Source organism: Habropoda laboriosa, unplaced genomic scaffold (assembly GCF_001263275.1).
Source record: "Habropoda laboriosa isolate 0110345459 unplaced genomic scaffold, ASM126327v1 scaffold62, whole genome shotgun sequence".
NCBI lineage: Eukaryota > Metazoa > Arthropoda > Insecta > Hymenoptera > Apidae > Habropoda > Habropoda laboriosa.
In genome coordinates, this window is record NW_017100177.1 from 962,176 (window position 1) to 979,865 (window position 17,690).

Consider the following 17,690-nt stretch of genomic DNA (forward strand, 5'->3'; position numbering starts at 1 on the left):
GAAATAAAAATCGATTTTTTCAAACCGTCACACTAGAAGACCCCCTTAAGCGTAGAAAGAAACACAGGTGACCTTAAAAAGAAAGACAGAAAAATTCTTCTTCCGTCTTATTTTCACTCTTTGAAACCTATTTGAATTGCGTCTGAAAAATTTCTCGCGTCACCCTAAATAGAGAAGATAATTAGACAATCTGTTTTACCTGGCTCACCCTGTATATTAAAAAAAAAAATCCAAAATTTTCTTTCATTCTTGACATTTGTATTATAATTCACGAATTTTTGCAAGATTCCTCGAAAGTTCTCCATCTCAAATCTTTATCAACTTTCCGTTCACTTTTCTTCCACGAAAATTCGCAGTCTTCCATTTCCAAACGCTTCAAATTTCCATAATAATCCAATATTACCATTCCTCTCTCCACCGCAGTCTCTTTTCATCTCTGTCTATTAAAGTAGTAAATAATTGAAATGATATTCGGTCATTTAACGAGCAAGTTCTCCGGTACTTTAGTGCCGCGTAATTTGAATATCACGTTAACGCCTCTGATAGCGTTCAAATGGATATCCGTGTGAATCGACAGAGCAGCAAGTTTACATTTGAAATATTTCACCGTGGAAGTATCGCGAGCCCGGGCAAAGCCGCGAGCTTTCCAAGTTTACGTTTCGCGGTTCTCGCTTCCCTTTCGCGTAAATCAAGGCCGCCGCTCTGTTTCAAGAATTATCATCTATTCCGAAACTTCTGACAGAGGAAGGATCCAACCGTATTCCCTCTTTCAGCCGGTTCCCGATGCAAAATTGCCGCGTTTGCACGAAAATACCATTTCTTAGCGAGACTGTTTCTTTGCCGTTTGTGTTTCACGCCGACGCGAATCGAATACACATTTGCTCGGTTCCTTTGTCTAATAGAGAGTTTCTTTCGGTGATTTTTGTCGCTGGGAGTAGACGGGAATTTTCTTCTCTTCGGGGTTTCTTTTTGAAATCGGAGAATTACGAATTGTGAAGTGGAGAAATGAAAATTAAGGAATTCGTGAACATTTGGAATTTTTGCTTTTTCAGAGTTTCGCTGCAAAAGGTTCGCAGAATGCCAAAGGGTTAAAGTAAAGAAAAAAATTTCCAAAATTTTTGCAATCTAAGCTTTGAAAGTCTTTTTTTTTTTAATTTGAAATCTTCGAAATTTGTAAATTAAGAGAGCTTCGTAGAGAATTAACGAATTTCAAATTAAAGGAAATTAACCAAAGGAAGCCAAAACAAATTGACCGAACTTTTGAAATTTATAAATTAAAAGAGCTTCACAGATAATTAACCCTTTCGCTACGACGGGTGACTATAGTCACCCGCCACAAAATTTCGTATTTAAACTGGGCTTAAAACATTGAAATATCAATTTTAATGTTTAATTAAATATGTTCATGGAAATGTTATAAATACATTGCTATAAACAAGAATTATTTTGCTCCTAAAAGCAGTGTTACAACGGCGTTTTTGAGACGAAAGACTTAGCCCCGAACGCTGAAGACCGTGCGTGCGCGCAATGTCTACACTTTTGGCGCGGCGAAAGGGTTAATGAATTACGAAATGAACCAAATTACCCGTAGAAATTGAAATGAATAAATCCATAAACATTTCGAATTTTTTACTCTCCGAAGGGTTAAAATTAAGAAAAAAAAAAAAAGGGAAAAGTGTGAGTGCGTAAGTTCAGGAACTTTTGTCGCGCACGTTTATTAATTAAAACAGCTTCCATTTACGTTTGGTGCAATTCAAAAGAGATATTCAAACGATGAAAAGAGACAGATTGGCATTCACGTAGATGAAACTGTCGTTCTCCCTCGGGTTTGACAAAAGGGATCGGCAAATCGGTGTATGTCCATTTCAGAATTGAACTCTGGGGGGTCGTGAACGTTAGAAATTGCGGTGGCTGGAATAAACGTGTCAACGACAGTCGCTTCTCTGTAATAATCGGAATTAGTAGCTGATTTTGAAACAGGTTTGCGTGCTTTCTAATCACGCCTGCAGTCCCAAATCCAGTTTATATTTCCCAACTGTAACTCTCAATAAACTCGTATCTTCTCGTTACTCTTGAAAACGCGGGCAGTTAGTTCTTCAAACGTTTCCATGCAAATTATCCAATTTATCTGCAACGATGGAATATCGAAAATAGAAAAAATTCTGAAGAAATCCATTGATTCTTTATTTTAAAATTGTGGAATATTCACGAGTGAATGCTGAAAGATAGCAGATTTCATTATTTCCCCGATTTACGAAATTCCAAATTCAATAAAATGAAAAAGTCATAAACCAATATTTCTCTATCAAAAATAAAAAATTTTTAATAAATCCACCCGTTGATTCTTTACTCCAAAATTGTGGAATATTCACGAGTGAATGCAGATAGCAAATTTCATTATTTCCCGGAATCACAAAATTCCAAGTTCAATAAAACGAAAGAATCAAAAATTATAAAACTTGTCTCCAAATTCACTGGTTTACCTTTCACTCCAAAATTCTAAAATATCCACCTGTGTACGTCGAAACTTACCAATCCTACTTCCCTGAACCCCAAAATCTCAAATTGACCAAAGCAAAAACCAAAGAAACCCTAAAAACGAATATTCCACTTTTCCACGTTTCAACTCGTTAGTCGGTCGCTTTCCCCCCGTAAATTTCTCCTTTTTCCCCCCTGTATCGACAGGGTTCGGAGCTGCCATAAGCTCGGGGACACGTTGTGTCTCCCTTATGACTGGAGTCGCTCGAGCGCATAAATCAACGCCTGCGACTTGCTCCGGAGTAGCGAGGATTTATCGAACGCGCGTACTTTTCCCTCTGTAATGATAAATTATGACGATCGAATATCGAGTTCCACGACGGGGGGAGCACACAGTGTGTACACTGTAACATGGGGGACCGTAAGCCCGTCGAATTTTTAGGGGATGTTATCCCAGGATCACTGTATATATTGTCAAAGCTTGGCCTGTAATGATATTACTTTACAACCGGGACGATAAACAAGAGTTATCGGGTTTACAGTGCTTCAGGTGGCTGTAAATATTAATACACCTCCGCGTTGTTATTAGAAGATTAACTTAGCTTACGTCAGCTGTGTAATTAACCGTTTGAGTCCCAGGAGTCGTTGAAAATACACTATGGAAAAATGCCGAACAGCGCAGTAGCGCTTGTCTTAATTGATTGCGAAAAGAGCTAAGCGGCGCGATAGCGCTTTTCTTCTTTGGGGCGACAAATGCCGGTCAGCGCGATAGCGCTTGTCTTAATTTGTTTGTTGGTGCCAAGTGACGGGATCACGCTTGTTTTCACGTCGACAAACTTAATTCAGTTGGCAAAGTGATGGCATAAATCTCGAAAAATTGAGTGCGCTGTTTCGACAGATTGTGAGTGCACCGTCAGTTGTCCACAGCGTTTAAATGTACCGGGTCTTTTCGACAGAAAATCTAAACAGCGCGATCGCGCTGCTTGGGACTCAAACGGTTAATGTTATAATTATCGTAAACACGGTACTCTGATTTTACGCAAATATTTTCAGTTCGTTTTCTTATTTTTGTATTCATTTTTGTATGTTACACTGGGTTCTCCAAGTGTCTTCGCGAAATTTCAGGATTTTCTCTCCTGTGCGCTCTCTCTCGTGCGCTCTCTCTCTCAAGCGTTCTCTCTCTCGTACGCTCTCTCTCTCGTGCGCTCTCTCTCTCGTGCGCTCTCTCTCTCGTACGCTCTCTCTCTCATGCGTTCTCTCTCTCTCGTGCGCGCTCTCTCTCTCTCGTGCGCGCTCTCTCTCTTGTGCGCGCTGATGGATTGCGTTCGGGATTTACACGGTACGTTTCAACGAAATAAGTTCATTTACGATCGTCAGAAAAGATTTTCTACGATTCTTATATTAGCCTCCCCGCCGCGTTCTCTCTCTCTCTCTCTCGTGCGCTCTCGCTCTCGCTCTCTCACTCTCTCTCCTCTCTCTTGCTCTCCTTCTCTCTCTCGCTCTCTGTCTCTCTTCCATTCACTTTCCCTCGTACTCTACCTACTTATCATCCTACTTATTACCCATTAATTATTGCCCCTCCCTTATGCTATAATATTCTCTTTGGTGTTTTTTTTGTTAGTATAGAATAGTATATTATTTATAATCGATCTTATAATCACGTGCAATTTTCTCTCGTTATTTATTCAAATTTCTTCATTTTACAAAATCTTTGAAAAAGATAGCCACTGCGTTTTCCATACATTGTCAAAATTTCACAGACAATTAGTTCGCTAAAAAAATATCAAACCTCCTGAATTTTGAAGACCTCTCTTCCATTGTTCCGTGAAAAATCTCCGCAGAAAATGTATTCGTAATTCACGAATTTCCCAGAATTTTTCACCAATGTTTCAAACAGAAAAAAGAACTTCACTCTTTACCTTTGATTAGTTCATCGTGTTGAACGCAATTAGCGAAACAATTCTCGCGGAATATTTCAAATATTCCACGCTCGACGTTCAACATTCGCAACGATTACAAAGATTTAGCGATTAATTGAAGGGAAAGACTCGCGGATGCAACGTTTCACTGAATTTTACCCTTTGTTTCCTTCGTCGACGCGCACCGCGAGCAATTCTTTGTTCTTAATCTCCCCTCGTTAATCGGATAATCTACATTTCGTTACAGGGAAATTTTAACTGGAGAATACACTAATTAACATACAGGTATATTACATGTTGTGATGTAATATAACGTATTGTTAGACGGATACGGCGTTATACGTCTGTACTTATACGGGACGAGGGGAAAGTTGCAAAACGTCATTGTACTCCGACGAATGATCGATGTGGGAAAGAGGGTGTTTCATACGAACTGAATTTCTCAGTTCTTTTTGTCATTTTGTTCTATTTTTCTTACACCTGGCGCGAAGGAAAGTGCAGAAGTAAGAAATATTGCATTCCCATGGTTGGGTAACGGATGATACAGTTTCTTCGTGGTGGATTAGATCATTTTAGATTTGAATAGTAATGAGAAAATTATTATAAAGCATATAAAAAGCAATTTTTTCTTGACTTTCATTTGAAAGTCAGTATTCCAAAAATTAAATTCTACCGTGTTTACGTAAAATTTTTAGGTACGGGTTAATTTGAAAGGTCAAGAGGTCAAATGTGTAAATTTCCACGTTTAACCCTTTGAAGCTAGAGACATTTTTCTTTGACTTTGATTTAATTGTCAGTATTTAAATATTCCACCGATACACAGGGTAATTTAAAATTTAAAGGGTCAAAGGTGCAAACTTCCACGTTTAACCCTTTGAAACCTGAGAAATTTTTCCTCGATTTTTATTCGATAGTCAATATTTAAAAAAAAGGAATTCCATCGAGTTTATTTACTTCAAATTTTTGCACACAGTTTAACTGAAAATTTAAAGGACCAAAGTTTCACTTTCAACCCTTCGAAACCCGAGAAATTTTTCTCGATTTTCGTTCGAAAGTCTATATTCCAAAAAAAAACATCCCATCTATTTTACTTCAAACATATACGTACGCAGGTTAATTAAAAAGTTGAAAGTGTGAAACGCGTGAGTGATTACAGTCGGAGTGTTGGTTCAGACACCTTGCCAAGGGTTAAACGATGATCAGCCATCGGAAGTCTCTCTCTCTCTCTCTCTCTCTCTCTCTGGAGGGATGAGAGAAAAAGTAAATTGCAGGACCGAATGCCGAACGGTGGTTCCATAATAAAAGCTGTCGCGCGATTCTCTCGAACAAAGATGTAGAGTGTAACGTGAATTTCAGATGGTCCCTTTATCCGTCCTGGCAATACAAGCTCCGTGAAGGACCACTCAGAAAAATGAGCGCAGCCGTAGAAAACGGCGTGGAGGCCTCGAAGCCGCGCGGCGTTTTCTCGAGGGCATTTGCTAAACGGGCGCAGCCCTTCGAGGAAGGTGAGTCTTGCGGGGTAATAAATGGTACACAGGGATTAACGGCGTGGTGTGCACATTGGGGGCTTTTTTGGTGATTGGTCGTTGGTACTTCATAAAGCACGATAACATAGTGGATGCAGGCTGAACTGGCTTCGAAAGGACCGCCGTCGCTCCTCATGGATGAATGGCTTTTGGTAAAGCGGTGAATCACCGTGTAACATTTAGAAAAATACCTGTGCAACTTCTGGTACAACGAAATATTTTCGTCATTTCTTCCTTTTCTTTTTTTCTGTAATTGCAGAACCTTTTGCGCGAATATTTTCGTCAATTTTTCTTTTCTTTTTTTTTTAATTTTATATATTTTAGCGCGAATATTTTGGTCAATTCTTCTTTCTTTAATTGCAGGATTTTCAGCGCGAATGTTTTCGTCAATTTTTCTTTTTTAATTTGCAAAATTTTTGGCGCGAATATTTTCGTCATGTTTTCCTTTTAATTGCAGGATTTTTGGCGCGAATATTTTCAACAATTTTTCTTTCTTCAATTGCAGGATTTTCAGCGAGAATGTTTTCGTCAATTTTTCTTTTAATTGCAGAATTTATACAGAAGGTGATTTTAGAAACTGGGATAAGATATAATTGAAACATTTATAAAACTGTGTGTGCAATTTTCGATACAACAAAATTACCGAATATTTTGGTTAATTCTTTTCTTTCAATTGCAGAATTTTTAGCGTGAATTTTCCTTTGTTAATTGTATTTTTCATACCTTAAATATTTAAACTTCAATTCTCTCAATTTACCTGTAACCTTCAAAATGTGTCTACATCCATCGCTCAACCTTCGCTGCATTTTCACTTCGTTACCAGCACTACAACAATCTCGCTCAAAAAAATTGCGAAGCAATAGAAACTACCAGTCCACCTAATTCCCCTCACAAACACAAAAACTATAAAGTTTAACTTTTTTCCCCACGCAAACACACCAATTTCCACGCACTAACCATACACAAATTCTATCTCCCATTTTCTCGCAGTACATACGCAAACAAATTCTCATCTACCCGCACATTAAACCGGTGCACGCTAAATACAGTCGACGATATTTCATCGTATTAGCCTCGAGGAGATTCCCTGAGAAAAGTCCTCGGTGGAGTGTGAAGTTTGTGAAAAATTTCTCCCCCATCGGCGTGGTCGTACCTCAACATATTGAATAGGTTCCATTCTACGCGAAAGATCGTAAAGAATATTCGTACGGGCGTGCATAGGCTCATAGGCGCATAATATCGGACTATCCCATATATCAGGCTCTAACCCTTTCGCGGTTCCCTGCTGGTCTCATACCGAGGCCTCGTGCCTGCAAGCGCACTTAACGTGCTCGCGTGTTTGCACGTAGACCTATATACCAGGTTGCGGAGAAGGGTCGCCTAGGTCCGCGTAAGTCCTTTATGTGCTTTAATGCTCATACCTGACCGTAACCCGATGCGTGCACCGGGTGTCCTCGCGCGACTCCGACGTTTGCTTAAACGTAAAACTGTCTCTCCTCCGACCGGGGGCACGAAACGACGCTGGACATATCAATGATTCTCAGACGTTGCTTGTGACACCGGTGATCGTTTATCAGTCGTGTTTAACTTACCGTCCGTCGGTAAGACGTGTTTTTTCTTTTTTTTCGTTTTAATCGAAGAGGAGTTTAACGAGGAGTAATTGGACTTTTGAGGGAAATTGAGATTTTTTTGGAACTCTTCCGTTACAATGGACGCCTATAGGGGTTTGGAAAATTTGCTCGCGGTATAAATACCGTCGGAGCCTTTTGGTGTGATTTCACTTTAGTTCAATTTTATCCTTTACGCACTTAATTTAACAAACCGAATTGGAGAATTTAATTCGGAAAATAAGAAATTTTGAATAGTAAATTTCAAAATTAAGAAAGGGTTACATTTGACTAAAATTGCATTGGGAATTAATGGTAGACTTCAATAGGGTATAAAGTTGATATTAATAGAGATTTTGATACGAGATTGTAGTGTAAAAATTTTTAGAAGAAACATTGTCCAATTTTACACTGTCTTGAAGAATTTTTCTAGTGAAACAGGATTTATTTCAGAAAGGGGAAATTAAATTAGATTGATCTTAGGTAAACTGAATAATTGATAGTCTGTTTGATATTCCTGTAATAGAGTGATTCTAAAGAGTCTCATTGGAAATAGATGAAATTTTAATATATAGAATATTCTGTTTCAATATTTTGGCTTGTTCAACAGAATCACATATTTTATTACCTACTGGAAAATCATTAATCTGTAAAATGTATGTTTACTGAAAAATATATTTAAAAAACTTACTCGACAATCTTCAACATAATTGAATTAATTTAATTGAAAAGAATGCATAGGTAAAATACTATTTTGCAAAATTACCTCTACTTACCCTCAAGTTGCTAAATACACAATCAGACGAAAAAAAAACTTTCCACCAGCTCTGCCAGATATCTCCATAATTTCTTTGTACAGATAAACTTTCCAGTCAATTAGTTCGTTTACGAAAATTTTTGCCGAGATTCAGGCAATTTCATTTTGTTCTCCACGGCTGGAGAAACAAATAATTCACGGGGTAATTGCGTTAAGCTTATCCCGGTCTCTCGCACCTTGAGCGGGTACATCCTTTCATCAAGAAGTTGTGCTCGCGCGGCGAGTAATTAAGCGACGAGATAAGAAATTCGTTTGGTTGCTTGCTTGCGCGCCACGCAGCGAACCATTAACATTCTGGCTTGATTCATTTTCAAATTCGAGCAATTACAGCGTGGCCGAAAGCGAACACCCGGCAAATTGCCCGGTAAACGAAATTAGGCGAATCTTTGCCGTCTGAACAGTTTCTCTATCTTCTTTTTCCATTTTTGCTGTATCAAGGACAAAATTTGTTTCTCGATTCAACTCCCGAAGCTCTTCTTTTCTGTAAATTTTCAAATAAATAATTACATATTTATATTCTTATCAAATTTTCATTCATCAGAAAACGTTAATATTTGTGTTTAAAAAAAGGAAGAAATAGTTTGCAAAAATGTGATAAATTCTTAATATTTACATTTGATAAATAATGTTCTTCGATTCGTGAAAATTCGATAAGCTACGATTTTCAGAAATTGAAATAACAATTTTATCGTTCCTCAATTTCAATTTCGCAGCTTTCGAATTTCTTGGCAAATTTCAATCCCCAAAGTTCTAAATTCTTAACGTTGTTCCAACTGAAATTTCAATACACCCCAATTTACGTGCCCGTAAATTCTCGAAGCGTTTCTGAACGACACACTTCCTAATCCGTCTTAATTTCCATATTCGCTTTGAACACTTTAATTCCCAGATTCTACGAAATTTCCGGAATATCCAGAATATCCTTCAGTCTCTACAAAATTCCAAGCTTCACCCCTCAATTTTCAAATCGGCCCCAGCGTTTCGAACTTGTACCTCCGTGAAAATTTCTCTTCACCTGAAAATAAAAAGGAGAAGAAAGGAAAAAGGGGAATTTGTGCGTTTTCAATCGTGGCGAAGCACTTGAAACTCTCTCATCGCGTAAGGCTTACAAAATCGCGATTAGTCAAACGATCCAGAACGCGCGTGGCCAGGGTGGAAAGGGTCTGAAATTCAGGTTCTCTAGGCGGGAGTCAATCGAGCTCGAATGATTTTCCCTTGGTACGGAAGTTTCTCCTCGTGGCGCGTGTTCGACATCAAAGCGCAGTGGAGAGTCGAACGCGATATATCAGAAGGAAAGAGGGACTACGATGGCCCCGAAACGAGCTTCTCTCACGAACTTGTCGATAACAGTTTGGCACCCCTCAGGCCTTTCCACCTTAGCGCCACGAGAGCACACCATGCTACGAGAATTCAATTATCCCGTCTCAGCAACGACGAGAAGGTAATGCGAGATGAACGAGACTCGACAGACTACGACGACGGCGGCCATCTTGTTCGACAGAATCTCATATAGCGTCTTGGTGTCTCTTTGTAACCTTCCGACGACGGACGCCGGGTCAATTATGATCCGGCTTTCCCTCGTTTCGACTGATATTCGAAAGATTTGTAAGACTCGTGATTTTGACGTATTTCGAATTATGCTTATTATAAATTTTGTAGGAACCTAGGGAAAACTATTGAGGGACCCAACCGGGAATCGAACCCGGGACCTTCGGCGTGGCAAGCCGAGGCTTTGCGCGCTACGCCAACCACTCCCTTCTATTTTTGGGTATGGAGGCCCCGATACTACAATTTTATATTAAATGAAATAGGAAAATAATTTTAACCCTTTGCAATCGAGTGGCAATTGAGAAGCGACATTAAATAATCGTCACTTGGTAAATAATTAACGAAGACAGAACAGATCTACGGGCCTCCATAAATATGTTGACCACGGTGAAATAGAGAATACAGTAAATATTTCAATAAAATAGTATACTTTATTTCTACGTTAGTTTGTAAAAATCTCAAACCTCCGATTTGCAACCTTTTCTACATCAAAATCACCTCCGAGTGCAAAGGGTCAAATAAAATAAGAAAATACGTTTCGTTCTCGCGTCAATTTCACGGGAATTCCGTAGAGATAGGTGTATAAGAAATGTCCGTAAACCTAGTATTAAATATAAAGACGAAGCTTACATGGTAAAATGAAGAAATTCGTTTCTTTTTTGCGTATGAAAAGAATTTTAGCATCGGGTCACATTTGACCCGAAATTTGCTGTCCCAGGGATAAGCGAAGTCTACTTAACCCTTTCTAACCCGACGAGCCCAAATTGACTGTATTACAGAAATATCTTTTATTTTTTTTTTTTTTCAAGGGAAATGAGAAGTTTGTGGATAATGTTTCTGTCATCTCCAATAATCGAAATGTTTGGTTAGGTTAGGTTTGCATTTGTAAGGCGTGCATACGTAGAATTTTGCGATTGACCGAAGTAGTTGCGCTTCATTTTGGTAATTTGGGAGCAGTGTGAAGATTTTGTTGCTGCTAAGGGTAAATTTGGTAGCTTGGTGTTGGAAGTGGTTTTGGTGTGTGTTCTTGCTTGCTTTGCAATTCGTCTTATTCGTAATTCTTTTTATAATTTGTTTCAGCCTTCAACACTTTAAACCGCTTGAACAAGGAAGGCGAAGCACTTGCCCTGCAGGATGACCTCACAGCGCACCCCACCTTGGCTTTGATGCAACGCATCCTTGCAGATGCACAGGTGAGTCCTTAAAATTCACTTTCAACCATTTATCGTTTCATACGAAGTGGCTCAACTTTCGTTTCGTTTAAAGGAGAAGGTACTATTACTGAAAATGGTCAAAAACTTAAAATGTAATTTTTTAGTGGAAAAAATATTAGAAGATTTCCAGCGCATTTTGTGTGAGAAAATTAATTTTATTAATATTTCCAGCACATTTCGTGTGAAAATATTGATTTTTCTAATATTTCCAGCGCATTTCGTGCGAGAAAATTAATTTTATTATTTCCAGCGCATTTCGTGTGAAAAAATTAATTTTATTATTTTCAGCGCATTTTGTGTGAGAAAATTAATTTTATTAATATTTCCAGCGCATTTCGTTTGAAAAAATTAATTTTTCTAATATTTCCAGCGCATTTCGTGTGAGAAAATTAATTTTATTATTTCCAGCGCATTTCGTGTGAAAAAATTAATTTTATTATTTCCAGCGCATTTTGTGTGAGAAAATTAATTTTATTAATATTTCCAGCGCATTTCGTGTGAAAATATTGATGTTTCTAATATTTCCAGCGCATTTCGTATGAAAAAATTAATTTTACTAATATTTCCCGCGCATTTCGCGTGAAAATATTAATTTTTCTAACTATCAAGAGTGTGAAAATATTTCGTAAGCAGATTGACGACAGATTCCGTATATCTGCGACTCGTCGAACGATAAATAAATTCCAGTACATCGATAGAAATGTCAAAATAACAAAAACACTTTCCTTTTTCGCCCGTTTCAGATTGGCAAACCGATGGAACTTGAAACGAGCAAAATTATTTGCAGCGTTCTCTCTATAATTACACAAAGATCGTTTCGATCGATTCAGTTAAATCCAAGGTTAAAATTCAATCGTCAAAAATTCATATCGCGTTCCTTTCAGCGGCCCCGTTGCGATTCAGTTATCATCGAAGAGTCGTGTGTGCGTGTAACGAGTTCCATCGATGCGGAAATTCATCCGCACTGAAATCACGCAGTTTATTTGTCTCTCTATTACTGATTTAATTAAACGGCCAGGGCCAACAGCCGCCCTCCCTCCTCTCGACGCGCCGAATCATTTTCTCTCGTCGAAATGAAATAAAAGCAACGTCTCCCGCGAATTTTCCTCCTCGTTTCATCGCCATTTTCCCCACCGTTCCACGTTTGTTTGTGCATGCATCGCGTTGCTCACGACCGTTTCGAGAGGATTCCGGGTGCGAAAAATTGCTGGAAAAATGATATTTCCTATTTTCCTATTTTGCAAAAAAGGAAAACAAACTGAAGTTTAAAACTTTGTGGATATTTTTTTACCCTCTCATGAACTTTCTGGGGTTCAAAATTTGCATACTGAAACCCTGCAATTTTTCTGAAATGTTTTTATTCTACTGCAAAATTAAAATACAGGTCTTGGGTCGATTTAGCTCTGAGCTACAGAATTATTATTATATTTCCAAATTCTCAGCTTTGTCCGCTGAATTTTGGGATGCAAGTGACTCTAAATAAGCCTCTGCCTCGTTCTTAAAATTTTACAAATCTTTAGATTTTTAAAGTGTATAGGCGACACGATGCACGTGGTAAGAATGTCCACGACAAAAAGCCTCGTGCCTTTTTCGGGGCTCCCTTTTTCCCTGGGAAAGTCCCAGGAAGTGGGGGCGCGGGTCTACATTGCCAAGGCGATACTCTTGTCCTCGAGGACGAAGAAACCCGGAGATCTTTGGAAAAACATCTCTCGACTCTTCGCCTCGAGGGCCAAGAGTCGCCAGGCCTAGGTACGTAGGCTCCCTGTGGCGGTCGCCACAATTTAAATTTCAAGAAAATGTGCATTTTGAGAAAAATTGAGCCGAGTTCGTCTCGACTCCGAGACACAGAATTACAGTAATAATAGGAAAATTGAAAGAAACACGACGAAGGGACAAAGGGTAGGGGTAGGATAGTGTGCAATTAACGAACGCCACGAATCAAGGTTCGTATAAACACGTTGTTCCGATGAATCTCTCCCGTCTCCTCCTCGTTCTACGGTCGCTGCGGTGATTTCGAAATTAACGCGATTAAATGGCCGCGTGGTAATTACTCCCGCGATGACTACTGTGCCCCTCTACTCTTGGCTATTCGATCAAAGGGGATAACGCGGCGTATTATCCCTATACCCACCGTCCTGAAATGCACGTCGTTTCACGAAATTGTTTGTCTTTGGCTGAACAACTCTGTTCGTTGTTTGGGCGGGAAAAAGGACTCGATTGTACGGAAAATTGCGGCTTGCCTGTGACGAATTATACGCGAAATTAGATTAATTGATATTGAAACGGAGGGGAAATGGTCTGTGTTATAATTGGGAGAATTTTGGTTTTCGGTGAAATTGTCGCAGAGCATGTAAATTTCGCGTGTGTTTCGATTAATGAAAATGTGATTTGCGTTCGATGTGTTTCTTTGGTTTTCGTAGAATATTTCAGAATATTTTCATTTTTATTGGAAGAATTATTTTTAGCTGAATGATATTTTTGTGTTTAGTTCCACTGAACGTTCTTTTTAATTCACTGAGGAATTGTGAATGAAACGTAAATTTAATTATCGATAGTTTGAGCTTAGGTGAACCTTGTGGATAAATTTCGTGGCTTTGAAACTGGTAAATTCATTTATAATATTAACGGAGCTTTTATGTCCCTCAAAAGAAGTAAATAACAATAAAGAAATTAAGAGGGCACTTTGGCTATGGGCGTACAGTCCTTGCCTGCTGCCCCAACGGTCGTGAGTTCGATTCTCCTTGAACCCAGAAATTTTTTCTCGGCTTCTACAGATATTTTCTCTTATCAATTCTGTTTGTTTAAGAAAATTAACTGCCATATAAGTGTTTTAATGTTTTTCAAGCACCTTGTATAAAAGGAAATTATTCTGTAAGATATGTCACGTCTGACTCCGTAGCGAGAGCAACGACCAAGTAGTATTAACCAATAACTAATCAGACGGTGGTCAACCGAGCGCAATCTTCAACATCGTTACGTTTCCTGATTTCTGCGATCACAGCTCTTCCGGTCATATAAGACCGATCCACGTTGGAATTTCTGGTCACGATTCCAAGTAAAATCGTGCGACAGTTCTGAAAATTAACAAAAAGATGTTGCACAGTCGAAAATGAGGACGCGACGGAAATTGCTCTCGCCTATGCGAGCAGCAGACACGTTTTCAATCTTACACCTTGTCGACGGAATGATCAATAGCTCGGTGAAAAATATCTGGAAGGAAAAAGGGTGAAAAGCTAGGCTAGGAATTCTATACGCGAACATCTCTCAAAGTTGAAATCGGCCGTGACGACCGTTGCATTCAGATTTCGATCGCTTTTCCCTCGCAAAGCGAAGATAGGGAAATGTTGAGAAATTTTCTTTGAAAAATTTGTAGTTCTATGATCATTTAGAGGCACTATTTCAAACATATTTCGAAATAATTGTGAACACCGGGGTGTCGATTAATTTTCATATAAAGGTAAACTGAGAAATGGAAGATTTTCAATGGAAGAAGGCGCTTTTCATGAATATTTTCAAACACTTTTCAACCGTAATCTAAATTAATTTTCAAATAAAGAGGAAGGAAATTGAAGTTCAAGCTATTCACTTTGTACCGAAGATGAAAGGCTCGTCGTCAGACTTTGTCAATGGTGATATTAATTAAATCTCAAATAATGAAGGGAATAATTGAAGCTTGTATAATAATCTTTCACGAAAGATCACAGACACGTTCGAATATTATTATGAAAAGTTGTACGATCAAAAAGATCCAAAATTTCGTCAAACAGGGGACAGACCAATTAAAAAAATTGTTTTCTCTTGCAAAAATAATTACCAATTCCACACGGCAACAAACTTCTCTAAAAAAAAAAAACCAAAAGAAGAATAATTAAAAGGTCAATCAAATTAAAAAGGGCTGTAGAAAAATATGGGAGTTATATTCCCATGGAAGTCAGCGTTTTTAGAGTCCCTTCGACGCAGAAGAGACATCCTAAAGTGCAAATGGAGTATAAAAATTTAAATGTGCACACGGTACTTCCACCGAACAAAGAACCATCCACCCTATCTCTCTCTCTCTTTCTGCATTCTTGCTTACGCATGTGCACGCAAAATGCTCTGTTGTTTGCATTGTTGTTTCGAATTACCGCCGGTTCCATGCTAACTGACGATCCGCGGATGGAGTGCATCATGATTCACGCGCGTACTTACTAATACAGAGCATCAGCCGAAGGGAACCAGGGGACTAAATGAAAAATGCAAAATCAGGAGACGCTCCTACGTCTCTCCCACCCTTCTTCCCGTTCCACCCTCCTCTTCTTTTTTCCTGCCTTTTTCTCGTGCGGCGTGTTTGTCGAGCTGCTAAGTGGTACCCTGCCTATGCTTCCCAGTGAATCGTCTCCTCTCTCCGCTCCCTTTCCGTTCGCCGCAGCCGCCGCGCACATTCTCCATTCCATAGTTCGCGATACACTGGCGTTTTCCCCCTCGAGGATTTCCAGGACTTTTAGAGTACCGTGAAAATCGTGAAAATTTGTACATTTTCTTTTTTTAATTTATTTGTTAGCACGAGTGTAGATGCATTTATGGACGAGCTCTGCTCTTAGAATCGTAAGTTGACGTCTCTGTGGAATATTGAAAAATTAAGTTTGGAGATTTCTTTCAGTCCCCTTTTTGTGGAATTAAGTTTCACTTTGGGATTTTTCGAAAATTGCGAAAATTCTCTGAAGATATTATTTTCACGGCAGAAGTTGATCGGTGCAATGTTCTCAATGTAGTACGAAAGATTTTTGATCATTTTTCAGGCAACTGCGAGGAGAAAAGAGTGTCTCGAAAAATAGGTCGAATTCTTTCTTATTCTCGTTTAGGACAGAGCTACATCTTGTCACAGTTTCTAAAATCAGCTTGTACAACCGTCAGATACAGACACGTCCCCCCCTCCCCAATGAAATCGGCTTATGTTGAACAGGGATCCGTCTGTCAGGCCTCTCTTTTTTTTCCAAACACAGAACGAACAGTTCAGAAAAGCAGCCCTGTGATGGATCACATTTTCTTTCGTGCGACAGTGAATCGAGCTGTATGGAAGGTTCAGACAAAACGGGGTTAATCCATTACGGTCGGTGTTAAGGCACGCATAATACTCGCGTGGCGAGCTGGTTCACGTGCGTGGTGAAACAGCGAAATTTATAAAGGTACCCTAACTTTTGTCCCCATTCTCACGATTCATTTTTACATCTCCCTTATTCGTATAAACCTGAATTTTTCTATTCACCTACGAGATAACTAAAACACACACAGTCTAGATATTCTTTTTATCAAACCTACATACACCACACGGATCGTCGATTCTCTCCCCCCCCAAAAATCCTCTAAAAGCGTTCTCAGCGATTTAATTCGCGAATTAAATCGAATTTTATCGCGTCATATTTGCCACACGTTCGAGCATGGCCGAATTTCGAGAATAATTAGATCTTCGTTCCCGTGGTGATGATGGGGGAAAAAAAGAATCCAAAGCGCGGTGTGTCCTAAAAGGAGCTAATTCGTCCATTTATGACGCAGCTTGTCGCTCGCGTCAATTAACGCGTATCGCTTTAGCATTTCGTTCCCCATTTAATGACACTTATAATAACGTTACGCACGCTGCGATGGTAATTCCTTGCGAAGAAAGAGGTTTATTGAAAAAGAAAAAAGAAAGAAGGGGAGAGTATGGTGTAAAGATTAATTTTAACTAAAATTTCGTAGAAACGTCGCGAATCCGTGTGTATACCTGTGGAACGTACACCCGTTGCTCGTCGACTTGCCGAGTACTCCGGTAATTAAATTTACGTTCCTTTATTTTTCCAACGGTGTACCGAACTGAATCAGGCCACGAAGGGAGAACATCAATCGCAACCTCTTCTACATATCTCTTTCTCTCCTTCGCTCTTCTCCTCACGACACACGTGATCATCGCGAATCACTGTAACCCAGGGAATCTGAAGCTTCCACTCTGTGTTTTACACGAAGAGCTGTACAGTATTGTGCATCTGAATTGTTAGTTGCAGAAGTTGTTAACCCCCTTTAACCCTTGGACAGTGAATGGTGGATTCTGGGTGAAGTATCACCCAATGTTAAAATCTCTTTCGTACGCAAGGTGTTTTCGTACCAGATTTTTTCATTTTACTAGACGTATCGTTGAAAATTCTAGGAATGTATCGCGATTGAAATATCAAACGTATTGATAATACGAGGGGAAGAGAATATCGGTGGAAATATGAAATATCTGAAAGCCGGGTCAGGGGTGATCCAAATGATTGGTACAATCGCTCCGTAATAAGACACTCTGGAAATATTGCTCTTTTGTAAAGTTTCTCAAGAAACATTCTCTCGTTTCATTCAGATAGAAGTATGGGTAATTTAATAACTTCGATATTTCCTGGAATTTACGAATTTTCTACGGTTCTACCATTTCGATGTTAAGCAAGGTGAAATTATGGAAGTAATATCTCCAAACGATTTCGCAAGAAACAATTAATTTTGATGCAATGCTGACAAAGAATCGGTACGAATCTTCTTCGATGCTCGTAAATTCGTCGCTAATTGGAAACTTGACACGAGGTGTGTGAAAT

General features: G+C 39.1%; 1 protein-coding gene across 1 annotated transcript in view; it reads left to right on the forward strand.

Annotated features, from left to right (window-relative positions):
- The first annotated feature begins 5,808 nt into the window (after window positions 1–5,808).
- Window positions 5,809–17,690, forward strand: part of LOC108578830 (liprin-beta-2) — a 57,605-nt gene continuing 45,723 nt past the window's right edge. The window contains 2 exon segments of the mRNA XM_017942236.1: window positions 5,809–5,902; window positions 10,976–11,088. Of these exon segments, the coding sequence (XP_017797725.1) occupies window positions 5,809–5,902; window positions 10,976–11,088 (207 nt within the window).